The sequence below is a fragment of the Aegilops tauschii genome, chromosome 2, assembly GCF_002575655.3.
Source record: "Aegilops tauschii subsp. strangulata cultivar AL8/78 chromosome 2, Aet v6.0, whole genome shotgun sequence".
Lineage (NCBI taxonomy): Eukaryota > Viridiplantae > Streptophyta > Magnoliopsida > Poales > Poaceae > Aegilops > Aegilops tauschii.
Window position 1 is genome coordinate 546,800,377 of NC_053036.3, and position 12,578 is coordinate 546,812,954.

A 12,578-nucleotide genomic window follows, 5' to 3' on the forward strand; every position below is an offset into this window, starting at 1 on the left:
CATTTCTGTTTAAAAGATTCAAAAGCATTTGTGCACAAAATTGTGTGTGCCGACCCAGAAGTTTGGCTGGGTTCCAAACGGGTTGTAGGCTCAAGTTTGGTTCAGGTCCGGGTTGTAGTGCTTGTATCTTCCCTTGACACGGATAAGCTGCGCAGGTCGGAGGCGGAGGCGGCAGCCTGACCGGCGATGGAGGGGAAGCCGCTGCATCTCCTCCTCCCCCACCCCCACCCTCGCCCCCCATTCCCAGGCCACCTCCCCAACCACGGCCTCCCGGAGCCCCGCCTCCGCCTCTCCCTCCACCACCGCAACCCGAAGGCGAGGCAGCTCGCCTTCTCCCCCCGGCCGCCCAACAGCCAACCGCCCGGCCGGGGAGGCTGGGAGTGGGCGCGGGGCGCCTCCGCGGCGGCGGCGCTGGCGCTCCACCTGGCCGTCTGCTCCCTCCTCATCCTCTTCCCCGCCCCGGCGGCACGCGCGTGCGCCCAGCCGCCCCCTCCCCCCGCTGCCGTGGAGGCCAAGGAGCAGGAGGAGGGCGACGAGGAGTGGGAGGCCGCGCTGCAGCAGTGGAAGTCCAAGACCTACGCGCTCTCCGTGCCCCTGCGCGTCGTCGCGCTCCGCGGCTCCTTCCCTCCCGCGTGGATCAAGGTCCGGTCCTTCTCCCTCCCCCGCACTTTACAGCATTTGCTTTGACTACAAAATAATTTTGGCTTGTTGTTTATAGGATTTCATTGAAGCACAGGGGAAGAGGCTCAAATTCAGCCCTGAGTTCCGCCCTAGTATCGACGCACTCTTCTCTGAGTTGTCAAAATGTGTGGACAAAGGTCAGGTTCAGCCCAAATCTGCGATGGCAGCTGATGTCGTTTCTATTGGGGACTCTTGGCTCGGCTACGCCATCCGTAAGGGACTGGTAGAACCTATCAACAATGCTGAAGAACAGGATTGGTATCGGAGCCTAAGTGACAGATGGAAGGTGAGAATTGACAAGTTGAAGCATCCTTCCTCTCTTAGCAATTCTGATAGTTGCACTGGTCCCTGTTGTTAATGTTGTGTTGCCTTGTATGCTTTGATAATGAATGCGGACGGCTGATGTGTTGTTTAATTTGTGTAGATGACAAAACTTATAAGAAGGATATTCTATCATGTGAATGGCAATGACAATGTGGTTTCTAGTGCAATCTTCATAACTAGAATAACATCTCCATTCTCATTATTTACTTTGGTCATACTCATTTCCTTCCAGAAAATATCATATTTGTGAAGCATAACTTAAATGTACCCCCTGAATAGGCTGAAATGAATTAGTCAATTCAAGTGAGGATGTCCCGTGGTGTAGTTTCCATTTCATTATAGTCTATCAGGTTCATTTGTGCAGGAACCAGAATGGAGAGGCAGATTCTAATGGCTCGGTATGGGGTGTTCCATACAGATGGGGCACAGTGGTCATTGCATACAAGAAAAGCAAGTTTAAGCAGCATAACCTGAAGCCAATACAGGTAAAAGGATTCTTCAGAGAACATCCAACATTATGCTGAAGATACAATGTCAACTATACAATGATTAAATTATCCTTAAAAGCTTACCTTGGGGGTAAATAAAAAGACGTAACATAGCACTGAAACATGCCTTTTGCTAACACTGATTGAGGTTGTCTGTTTTGCTATTTATAATATCTTTGTGAATAGAGACACATATATAGATGATGGCATTGTGCAGGCAGACATCAGCGTGGTAGCTACTCATATAGATGTATTATCTGTAGGATTGGGAGGATTTGTGGAGGCCTGAACTTGCTGGGAAGATTTCAATGATTGATTCTCCCAGAGAAGTAATTGGTGCAGTCCTTAAGCAGTTGGGATCATCATATAACACGATTGACATGGAAACAGAAGTCAATGGTGGTAGAGAAGCAGTCCTAAGCAGCTTTACACAGCTACAAAAACAGGTTTGTACCAACTAACCCATTATCTTCTCTGTATGTTTCTTGCTTTCCATCTACTGTGTTCGATCTGGCAAGTGAAGTGATGGTCCAAAGTATTTTTGTGGAAAGGACAAAGTGACCCTTTAATATTAGGAACAGAAATTAACAAAATCTTGAATTATGATGTGTTGCGTTGGATTTAACTTTGGCATCCTTCTGTAGGTCCAGCTATTTGACAGCATGAACTATCTGAAATCATTTGGAGTTGGGGATGTTTGGGTCACAGTGGGTTGGAGCAGCGATGTCATCCCTGCTGCAAAGCGAATGTCCAATGTCGCTGTTGTTGTTCCCAAGTCAGGCAGTAGCCTCTGGGCTGATTTATGGGTATGTTATGATTTTCCCACGCTTAATTTCATTACTATGACTGTCAATCCATGGGGTATGTCGCAGCTGTTGTTGCTTCATTGCAATAGTGAGCCTACTGTCTTATTGGTTGCATTGTTTTATGCACTACAGGCCGTACCTTGTGCGACAAGGTTTCAGACTGATCGAATCGGGGGCAGAACTAGAGGCCCATCTCCACTCATCCACCAGTGGTTCGACTTCTGTCTGCAGAGTGCCAGAAGCTTGCCCTTTCGCCAGGAAATTATCCCAGGAGCATCGCCGCTGTTCCTTGAGAACCCAGCTCCAGAGGTTCTGCAAGATCGAAACAAGAAGAAGCCAAAGCTGGAGAGTAACCTTGTCAGGGGAGTGCCTCCCCCTGAAATCCTGGAAAAATGTGAGTTCTTAGAACCTCTATCGGACAAAGCGGTGGGTGACTACCAGTGGTTGATGTCGAGAGTGCACAGACCACGCGGCGGTCTGCTTGGCACCATGCTGCAAAAGATATCAACCATGCTAGACTTAAAATCGAGATTTTAGAGCACACACCTATCGATACGAAGTTTATCAGTCATCAGTATTTTTTCGAGCTGACCAGTGACCACTAACAAACCAATAGTTCAAACCATGCATAGGATCCACTTTTTACAGTACCACTTCTAAAAACCTCTCTTTGGAGATTTAATGTAATCTGACTCTGAGATTCGGACGAGAAATGCTGCGGATCATCTCTGAAACTTTCTCGGTTGGTAAAGGAACAAGGTACGACTTGTTGAGCGCCACATTTATAGGTCTTGTTGCACTGCATCTGGATACTAGCATCTCTAAGAATTCCACCTGGTCATCTTCTCCCATGAACGTATTGATCTCTATCTCTTCAAGTGAATCGAGGGTCATATTGTTGGCTCTGTAACTCTCCGGCAAGCGACATGGACAAGCCGTCGAGCATGGATCTTCCTGAAAATAATCATGTAGATGCAATATTATTCAAGAATTGTAATTTTTTAACAAAATACAGTGACTGCATTAGGCAAAGAGCTAGAGTACATAGTGCATTAATTATGCTACTATATGATTTTGGACCCCCTTAGCGGGCGAACGGTTGCCGGGAGGGGTGGCATTTGCGAACGTTTTGATTGGATTTTTAGTTTGTGTGTGGGGTGGCAGTTTATTCAGAACTGCATGATATTTTCTGGGATGAAGGCTCAAAACTGTCGTCGTCCCAGAAAATGCCATATTGCTTTGAAGAAACTGCCACCTACGACACAACTAAAACTGCCAGCAAAAATGTTCGAAATGCCAAACTCCTAGCCTGTTTTTACTGAAACCTTGGGCCAATGGGCTAAGGAGAGGCAAAACTATGAGGTTTAGCCTGTTTTTACTGAAACCTTGGGCCAATGGGCTAAGGAGAGGCAAAACTATGAGGTTTAGCCTGTTTTTACTGAACATACGGCACAAAAACTAACGAGTAGTAGGTGATTTTTTTCTTGGCTGGGGGGGGGGGGGGGGGGGGGGGGGATATTTGAGCTACAGTCTATGAATGAACTGATAAAAGGAACCCTGGAAATTACGTACCATCTGAGTGTATGTCTCCAGCACAAGCTTCCTTATAGCTTTGCTTCTCCTGAGGAGATGCAGCATGGTTGGAACAAAGCCGTGGTGATCCCCCGTTAACGATACCGATAATACGGTCTGACACACGGGAAGATTGTTTACATCGTCCAAGAAGCTAGTATACCCCTCCATTCCCTGAAAAACAGTAATCGGAAGCACAAAAACGAATCATCAAAATCAAAGGACCAATTGACACGCATCGTTTGATCAAACAATCCATGGATTCATAGGTACAGAAGCCAATTAACTGGACGTACAATGAGGGCAGACAATCTCAGCTCGTCGACCGCATCGAACCGCCGCGCCCTCGGGGGCGCCACCGCGTTTAGGTACAGCTGCGTGATGTCCAGCCGCCGGAGACGACGAGGCACGTCGTCGGCGAAGTGGTGCCGGTGCAGGCGCTGGACCTTGGCCTCGGCGAGCCTCGGGGCCGAGATGTGAGCGTGGTGGAGGAAAGACGCGACGAGCACCTCGAGCATGGGGGCGGCGACCCCGAGCCGCTGGGCGCACCCGGCCCCGAACTCTAGGCGCCTGAGAGAGGCGGAGCGGATGGAGACGTCCGAGCAGGCCACGAGGCTGACGCGCAGGGTGAGGTCCGTCAGGCGCGGGCACATGGACGACACGAACGCCCCGAGCTCCCGCCCGTCCATGGCGGCCGACTGTATCGTCAGCACGGTGAGCGCCGCGAACGAGGCCGCCGGCCGGAGCCGGAGCACGAACGCCCCCGCGAGGGAGAGCGCGATCTCCGTCGCCCTCCCGCACGGGGGCAGTTCGACCTCCTGTCCGTGGCCGTGGGTGATGGTGATGGGCTCTGAGCGGGGCAGGGCGAGGGACAGCGTGCCGGCGACGCGCTCCGAGGCGACGCGCAGCCACGAGGAGACGCGGCGAGCTTCGATTCGGCAGAGCCTGACGTCGGGCACGGCGATGGTGAGCGCGGCGACGTCGACGTTGGAGGCGGAGTAGGCGGCGAGGGCGCCTTCCACGGCGCGCAGGAAGGAGCTCGGCGGCCGGCCCGCCACGTGGAGCTCGTCGATGACGAGCTCGGGGATGCTGGTCCAGACGTGGCGCCAGCGGCGGGAGAGGATGCCGGTCCGCGCGGCGGCGGGGAGCGAGCGGAGGCAGAGGAGGATGTCGCGCAGGAGGTCGTCGGAGAGGCCGCTGATGCGATCGTCGCTCCCAGCCTCCTCCATGCTCGCACCCCGGAGTATGTTTTTAGATGGATGTGCGCAGAGGTTGATTAGGGATAATAATAGATTATGTGATTAAGTCATGTAAATCACATGATGTAATCCTTTTTAGTCATGGTCTTTTTTTTCTTCTGTAGTAGATTTTTTTTGACATCATCTTCTGTAGTAGACATTGTTGGCCGCCGGTGGAGGTGGCAGCGAGGTTCTCGGCCACTCCTTTGTTTGGGGCAAGGGCTATGGACTCCGAGGCAGCGCCTCAGGCAGACATGACGGTGTCCACCAGACGGCGGGTGACGTGCGCTGGTGCCGGGGGTCACCCCCCGGCTATGCGGGCGGCGATGAGTGTGGGTTGTGGTGCGTAGGGTACCCCGCGTTCCTTCGGTGCTAGATCTGAAGACGACATCTTCGATCTGTGCTGCTCTCTCCATCCATCGGGCTTGGCCGGATCAAGCGGATAGCTAGGGGAATAGGGAGGTATGGATAAGGGGAATACCTTGGCCGGCGGTGGCGACCACGACGCCGACAACGCTTTGGGCACATTTCCCTCCTTGAAGGCGACGTCGAGGGAGAAGGGGGATATCTACCTCGACGTCCCCGCTGCTTCTCATCATTGCCATGGAACCATTGCAGCGGCTCCTATCGATGGCTGCAGAGCGTAACATTCTATCACCATTGAGATCTCGGATTGCCCGCTTCCGACCCAGCTTCTACGCTGACGACGCGGCTCTTTTCATCAACCCCACCATGGATGATTTTCTTGCTGTTCAAGCCATTCTCAAGATCTTTGGTAATGCTTCTGGTCTGTCCACTAATATTAGCAAAACGGTGGCATACCCCATTGCCTGTCATGGAATGGAGCTGGATCCCATGCTGGCTGTTTTTGGTGGGATACAAGGGGCTCTCCCATGTAAATATCTGGGACTGCCTCTAGGTGTCAGGAAGCCCAGGAGGGCCGAGGTGCAGCCGGTGCTGGACAAGATGGCGGGAAAGCTAGCGCCTAGGAAAGGCAGTTTGCTAAACAGGATGGGGAGGCTGGTTTACATCAACTCAGTGGTCACTAGCACTGCCATTTTCTTCCTAACAGCTTTCCAACCGGATAAATGGTTCATTAGAAAGGTGGACAAACTCAGAAGGAATTTCCTATGGGAAATTGAAGAAAGAGCGGCTGGAGGCAAGTGTCTTGTAAACTGGAAGCGGGCCTGCTCCCCCAAGGTTGTTGGTGGTTTAGGTATCAAGAACATCGAGTGTTTCAGCCGGGCCTTGCGCTTGAGATGGGAATGGTTCAGATGGGATGACGCCGATCGACCGTGGAAAGGATCTCCTACCCCGTGCGACGCCATTGATAGACAGCTGTTCTCGAGCTGCTCCTCTATTCAGTTGGGTGATGGTCGACTTGCGCTGTTCTGGATGGACAGATGGATGCATGGGGAGGCCCCTTATTTGATTGCACCGGAGATTTTCAAGTTGGCGCGGTTCAAGAAAATTACTGTAAAAGAGACTTTCACAAACGGCCGATGGATGCAAGGTCTGCAAAGAATGAACAACGATGAGCAGCTAGCACAATTTGTCAGAATTTGGGAGGAGGTTCAGCTGGTGAGCCTGTCGGAAGCAAAAGATGTGATCAGGTGGTCACTCACGGCTAACGGCTCCTACTTTGCGTGCTCTGCGTATGGCATTCAGTTTGCGACCAGGATCGAGCAGCCGGATCTTGAGAGAATATGGAGATGCAAGATGGAGGGGAAGATCAAATTTTACCTTTGGTTACTCCTGCAGAACAGGAATTGGACGGCGGATCGACTGCTAGCGCGGAATTGACCGCATAATGAGCTGTGCAAGTTGTGTGATCAAGAGCCTGAATCTGCAATGCATTTGACGCTGGGGTGCTCTTTCGCAAAGGAGATATGGTTCCACTTCCAGGGATCAAACAGCAGGATGTGGCGTATTGCGTCTTCGGCTAGCTCGATTACAGATTGGTGGAGAGAGCTATGCTCCGGGCGCGGGCCGACGAACACGGTGCAGGAGGATATCACGTTGGCGGCCTACATCGCCTGGAACCTATGGAACGAGCGCAACAGGAGGATCTTTCAGCAGAAGGAATTGACTGTGTTCATGTTGGCTGATTTAATCAGCGATAATGTAAAATTATACAAAGAGGCCACTGGGCAGGGTCAGGTTATTACGTAAAGCCTGCCCTGGGAGTAACACCGAGTGTTCTTGGGCAGTCCCTATCCTATCCGGGGCCTGTCCCAGAAGGATGTTGTAATGTCTGATTTTTTCCTCTCTTCTACTATAATGCAAAAGCAGAGCTCCTGCTATTCCCGTCAAGAAGGCGACGTCGAGGTAGATATCCCCCTTCTCCCTCCCGTGCACCAAGGTGAAAACCCTCAATCCTTGGAATCGGGCGGCGACGGCACTCGACGTCATCACCTCCTTGGAGGTAGTGTTTTGGGTATGTGTGGGTGTGTGCCAGTGTGTGGGAAGTTGCTTGTTCCGTGTGCTTCTGGTGGAGGTGTTTTTCATTTCTAGTGGTGACGCGCCTCCGTGGAGGTTTGGTTTCCTCCTCGACTCGTCGTGTTCTTCTTCGTGCGGTCCATTTTGTTCGACAGGTCAATGCTCTTGACATTGACCGAGAGGGGAATAGGGAACACTCTACGGTGACAATGATGCAATGGTGATGATGAGCGATCGTGGTCTCGGCGGCTCCGACCCATCCTAATGGCTTTGTTGCTCAATTCTTCGGCCATGCCTTCTTTGGGCGATCTCATTCCTAAAGCTTCGACATGATCCGTGATGTGGGTGATGGCATTAGTCTGTGGGTAGTCTTCTTGGTAAGGTGGTTGCGGGCAACATTTTGTTTATTTGTCAGCTAGACCATTGTTCGTGGGCGACCGTTCTAACTTACCGATGGTGCGGCGCCCTTCAATCAGAGGGTGAAAGGGCATGTGTGCCTTCTTTCAGAGGTGGATGCGAATGGCAATGTGATGCTGCATTATAGCGTTTTGCTTCTTTGTTTGTGGTCCGTTATCTTCTATACTGTTGGGGTTGCGTCCTCATTTTTCTTTTTCTTTTTCTTCTGTTTGCAAGTTGGTGTTTCACATAAACCTAGTTGATTGACGACTTTGTTTATTTAAAGCCGGACTCATCTCAAGCCTTTTTGTTCTAAAAAGTACTTTGGTACGATGCTGTCGCAATGTTTGTGAAATAACCAATGAAGAGGAAAAACATGAATTAAAAGAAAATTTTAATCAATCGAAACGGGCATAAATAAAGCAGGTCCCGCGCACACCGCAGCAAGTGGCTCTTCTATTCATTCGAGACATGATACCAAGAGCAAAGAGGTACGAGGCAGTTCCAACATTATTCATATACGGAACAGTATTAGTAAACTAGACTGGTGATGGTATCTTCATCGATCGCATATTCTGGCTTCAGATCAGGAGGCCCCGCGGTGCAGGTGATGCGCTACTTCTTGTGAGGCAGGAGCAAGCTGGTGAGGGCGTCGCGAGTCAGCATTGCAGCCCTTAGCAGCTTCAGAACCTGCCAACAAGGAGAGCAACTCTGAAATAACCAAGAACAAATGGCTAGTTTTCATGAGTGACGGTCAACTACATTTCAGGCATGATCTGTTTAACATTTGTGGGGTTAATTACCTGGGCTTTGTCGAGAGTGAGATCTTTCTCCACAAGCTTCTCCTTCGGAATCCTAGCTGCGCTCATGACTTGCAGAGTGTTGGTCATGGTGAAATCGAGGACGCGCAGGTCACTCGTCACCAGGAACTTTCTGAGCCCTCCCTTGACATATGCTGTGCTGACAATTCCTATGCCTTGGAACTTCGGGTTCGATTCCGTGACAGTTACCTCCGTAGGGTACCTGCAACTGCAACCGGTTCGGCCGTATGCAACTTTAACTGCATGACAGTTGAAGCATGTGATGGCCAGACTTCTTGGGCTCATCTCTTCTGTTTGTAGTACATTGCTGCTGCAACCAAAGAAGGGTGCCAACTTGGGAGCTAGAAGTACCGTTTGGCATTCTTGTTTCATCCATGTTCTTGCGCTCTCGTCAATATTTCTATAAAGACCATCGATGGACCCGTTTTGTGACCATTGACCGTATGTCTTGATTATGGATCCAAGTGGAACGCAAAGCAACCCGAAGAGAAGATCAAGAAAATCCCCTCCGACTTCGGCATACAACACCGATGCCTTGTCCTTCGTATGGACGAGCGTTATTTCGACTGCGCTGAGCACGGGCTTACTATCCTCACTGGCTTCTTTGGGAAACAGATTTTCAGGTAACTGATCCAAATATTTTGTCAGTGGGACTGAGAGGCAGACGTCAAAACATAGTGCAGTCAAGGGTTGCTTGGAGATCAGTACGTTCTTAAGCAACCTAATTATCTGCAAGAAAAATGACGGTATACCAATGAATTCTTGCATTTCGTAGAGATGAATAGATCAGAAGTTTTCTCGCAAAAAAAAGAAACATAAAATGAGAAGGAGTTTTTTTTTTTCTTTCACGGGGGATAAAATGAGAATGAGTTAGAGAGAGAGACTAACTTTCTTGGCATTCAGTTCAAGAATTTTCTCCTCAAGCTTGGCTTGATCTTGTAGCCCAAACCTGTCGAGCAGGGAAAAGACAAGTCTTGTAGAAGCAGGAGCCACATGGAGATCATCAGTGACGATGTACTTCGGACCATGTTTGACAAACACCCCATCCCCATAGTCTCGAACAGCAGCAAGAAGATGCGGTGGACATTTCCAGAAGCTTGACGAGCAGCCATGTTTGCAACCAGGTGGTACAGAGCTAAACTGCCTGTGTGGTGCGCAAGTGTAAAATCCACTTTGATTGGTATCGTCAAATTTTACCTTGAGCCGATCCAAGTGGAATGCCGCAGCATTGACAGGACTAAGAAGCATGGCCTTGCATTCCATGGTTTGGAAGTGATCTTGATTGAGACTCTCCACACTCCTGTACAGTTCATCAAGGCACCCTATCTGAGACTGCTTGCCAAGAAGACGAACGATCGTGCCGAGAGGCAGCGTGAGGAAGCTGAAGAGGACGTCGACGAACTCCTTGTCGGATTCTGCGAACAGCACCCTTTTCTTCTCCTTGTCGACGAACATCTTCACAGCTACTGTTGGTCCGCCATCGCTCGACATGGTCGATCAAAAGTATGTTTTATTTGTGGATGTTGTAGGTTCTATCTCCTGAGCCAGATGGATCTTTAAGTACTCCACAGCCTCAAGGCTTGGCTGCGTTGCGTGGCATCGGTAACAGCACAATTAAATGGCTGGGTGGAATTTGAAGCGGCTAAATTGAAGGCTTTGTGCGAAGAGTCTCTATGGTGTCGATCTTTTCATTTCCCAAGAGGATGATAATACTTGGATTATTTCTCCTCGGAAAGTTGCATGGGCCTTTCCCATGGATGGAAGGCGTATGGGCAGTATGGCCGTACCTAGCTCAGCTTACATGGCGATCGTGGGAAGTGGATTTTGTCTACGAAACTACGGGGCGGACGACGACGGGCGCCAGCCGAACTATGCACGATGCAGGATTGAGCGGCCCTGTCAAATTTTACCTGACGCATGGACGGCTTGATGTGTACCGTCGTCTGCAAATCGTCCAACATATGTCGTGTGTAGCAGCATTTTTTTTCCTAACTCACTGGGCGCACAACGCGTATCCGGTCCACCCATCCTGCATGCAAGTCAGATCAACTATCCTACATGCACGTCAAATCAACAGGCTGATGTGCCTTGCCGCAAAAAAAAAAAAAAAAAACAGGCTGATGTGACTCTCTCTTCTCTCTCCCAAACAAACCCATCATCTTATTACCCCCTTGTAAAACTTGAATCATTTATATCTTCTAAACTAATATTTTAATTTTTTTATATTTGAACTTCTGACGCAAATTGAATTTTTTTTCATCAAAGTTCCGTAAACTTAAATTGTGCGTGGCTCAAACAAGTTCCATAAACTTTTCATCAAAGTTCAGGCAAGTTGTTTATAAAATTCTTTGGTTTCAAATATATCTGGCCATGGACCGGGCCTAAAAAAGCCCATGGCAGAAAACTGAGGCCCAGGCCCTACCAGGCCCAACCATAGGGCCTACTTTTCAAGCCCAAGCCCGACCCATCTGGTAAAAAGCCCTTAGGGCTTAGAGCCGTGGGCCAGGCCTCTTCCTTAAAATGCCAATATGCCAAGCCCAAGCCCGTCCAGGCCCTGCTGGTGGGCTCAAAACTCAGGCCCAAGCCCGGCCCATGGGCAAGCCCATCGGGCCTAGGCCCTGGATTTTAGGGCCGGGCCTGGGTGGGCCGACAGGGCCGGGCCTGAGATGGCCAGGACTAGTTTCAAATACATTTTCTAGCAAAGTTCTTTAATATATTTCTAACAAAGTGCAAACCAACTGTTCAAAAAGTTCTTCAACTTCTGATTCTGTTTATTTAGCACTTTACAATAAAAATGAGAAATTCTTCATTGTTTTCAGCAAAGTTCCTCACTAAAAATATTGATAAGCCGCTAAACAATCATATTTCAGTTTTAGTCACAAAAATGTGTTTGAAAATTATCCAAGACCTATCTTGTTCTATAGATCTTGATGTCGGTTCAAATATATAAAAGGTTTCAAAAACAAAATTTTGATTATAAAGATATGAACCATCTAAATTGTCAAAAGAAAACTAAAAGTAATGAAGTTTGAGGAAAGAGGAAAGATATTGTAGGCATGCATGCGTCAGACCGTGAGATGGAAAAGAGAGAAACAGGGGCATGCACATGCAAAGGGCTCGGATCCTATGTTGGAGCAGCGGCTAAGATATGCGTTGCGCGCGCTAGGATTTGCCTTATTCGGCGATTGTGAGCACCGCTGCAATCCAAGTTCTTCATTTGGCTGGCGCAGCAAGATCGTTGCCGGACGGCGGACCGCCTCCTTCGTCGTGGGCTACTGCATGCTATCGACTGCGTCATGTGCAACCAGCAGCCCGAGACGATGAACCACCTGCTCGTCGACTGCCCCTTCGCCCGTCAAGTGTGGCACAACATGTTGGCCTGGTGCAGATCGACTTCCCGCCCACCCAACGCCGGTGTTGGCTTCCTGGAGTAGTGGGCTGCAGAGCTTGATGCGTCACTGACTGTCCATCGTAGGGGCCTTTCCACCTTGATCATCCTCACTGCATGGTCAATCTAGAAGGCACCGACGCGTGCACCTTCGACGCCAAGCTACCCTCTGTGCCTCGGCTTACCATGCACTAGGATGAGGCTCGGCTATGGGCTCATGCCAGTGCTAGCGGCCTGAACTCCATCATTCCTGAGATATAGGTCTTATGTAATATAGGGCGGCCTCTTGGCCAAAGTCCACCCAAATGTGCACGCCATTCGTTTGTGTATGCGTCGTTTGGGTGGCGATAGCAATACTCTTGTATCACCTTCTCCTATCAATGCAATTATACGCATTTTTTTTGCATATTCATGAAAAAAGCTTT

The 12,578-nt window shown here is 49.7% G+C and overlaps 3 protein-coding genes across 3 annotated transcripts; 1 reads left to right on the forward strand and 2 right to left on the reverse strand.

The window, feature by feature from the left end:
* The first annotated feature begins 51 nt into the window (after positions 1-51).
* LOC109748759 (uncharacterized) lies at positions 52-3,033 on the forward strand. Its single transcript, XM_020307783.4, has 6 exons — positions 52-642; positions 719-967; positions 1,356-1,490; positions 1,757-1,939; positions 2,138-2,299; positions 2,432-3,033. The coding sequence occupies exons 1-6, from the start codon at positions 187-189 to the stop codon at positions 2,834-2,836; spliced, it is 1,590 nt and encodes a 529-aa protein (XP_020163372.1). The 5' UTR covers positions 52-186; the 3' UTR covers positions 2,837-3,033.
* LOC109748760 (F-box/LRR-repeat protein At2g42720-like) lies at positions 2,853-5,353 on the reverse strand. Its single transcript, XM_073508974.1, has 3 exons — positions 4,168-5,353; positions 3,872-4,045; positions 2,853-3,253 (listed from the first exon to the last, which is right to left on the reverse strand). The coding sequence occupies exons 1-3, from the start codon at positions 5,098-5,100 to the stop codon at positions 2,978-2,980; spliced, it is 1,383 nt and encodes a 460-aa protein (XP_073365075.1). The 5' UTR covers positions 5,101-5,353; the 3' UTR covers positions 2,853-2,977.
* A 2,895-nt stretch (positions 5,354-8,248) lies between these two features.
* Positions 8,249-10,845, reverse strand: LOC109748766 (uncharacterized). Its single transcript, XM_020307788.4, has 3 exons — positions 9,654-10,845; positions 8,748-9,494; positions 8,249-8,634 (listed from the first exon to the last, which is right to left on the reverse strand). The coding sequence occupies exons 1-3, from the start codon at positions 10,254-10,256 to the stop codon at positions 8,560-8,562; spliced, it is 1,425 nt and encodes a 474-aa protein (XP_020163377.1). The 5' UTR covers positions 10,257-10,845; the 3' UTR covers positions 8,249-8,559.
* Between the last annotated feature and the right edge of the window lie 1,733 nt (positions 10,846-12,578).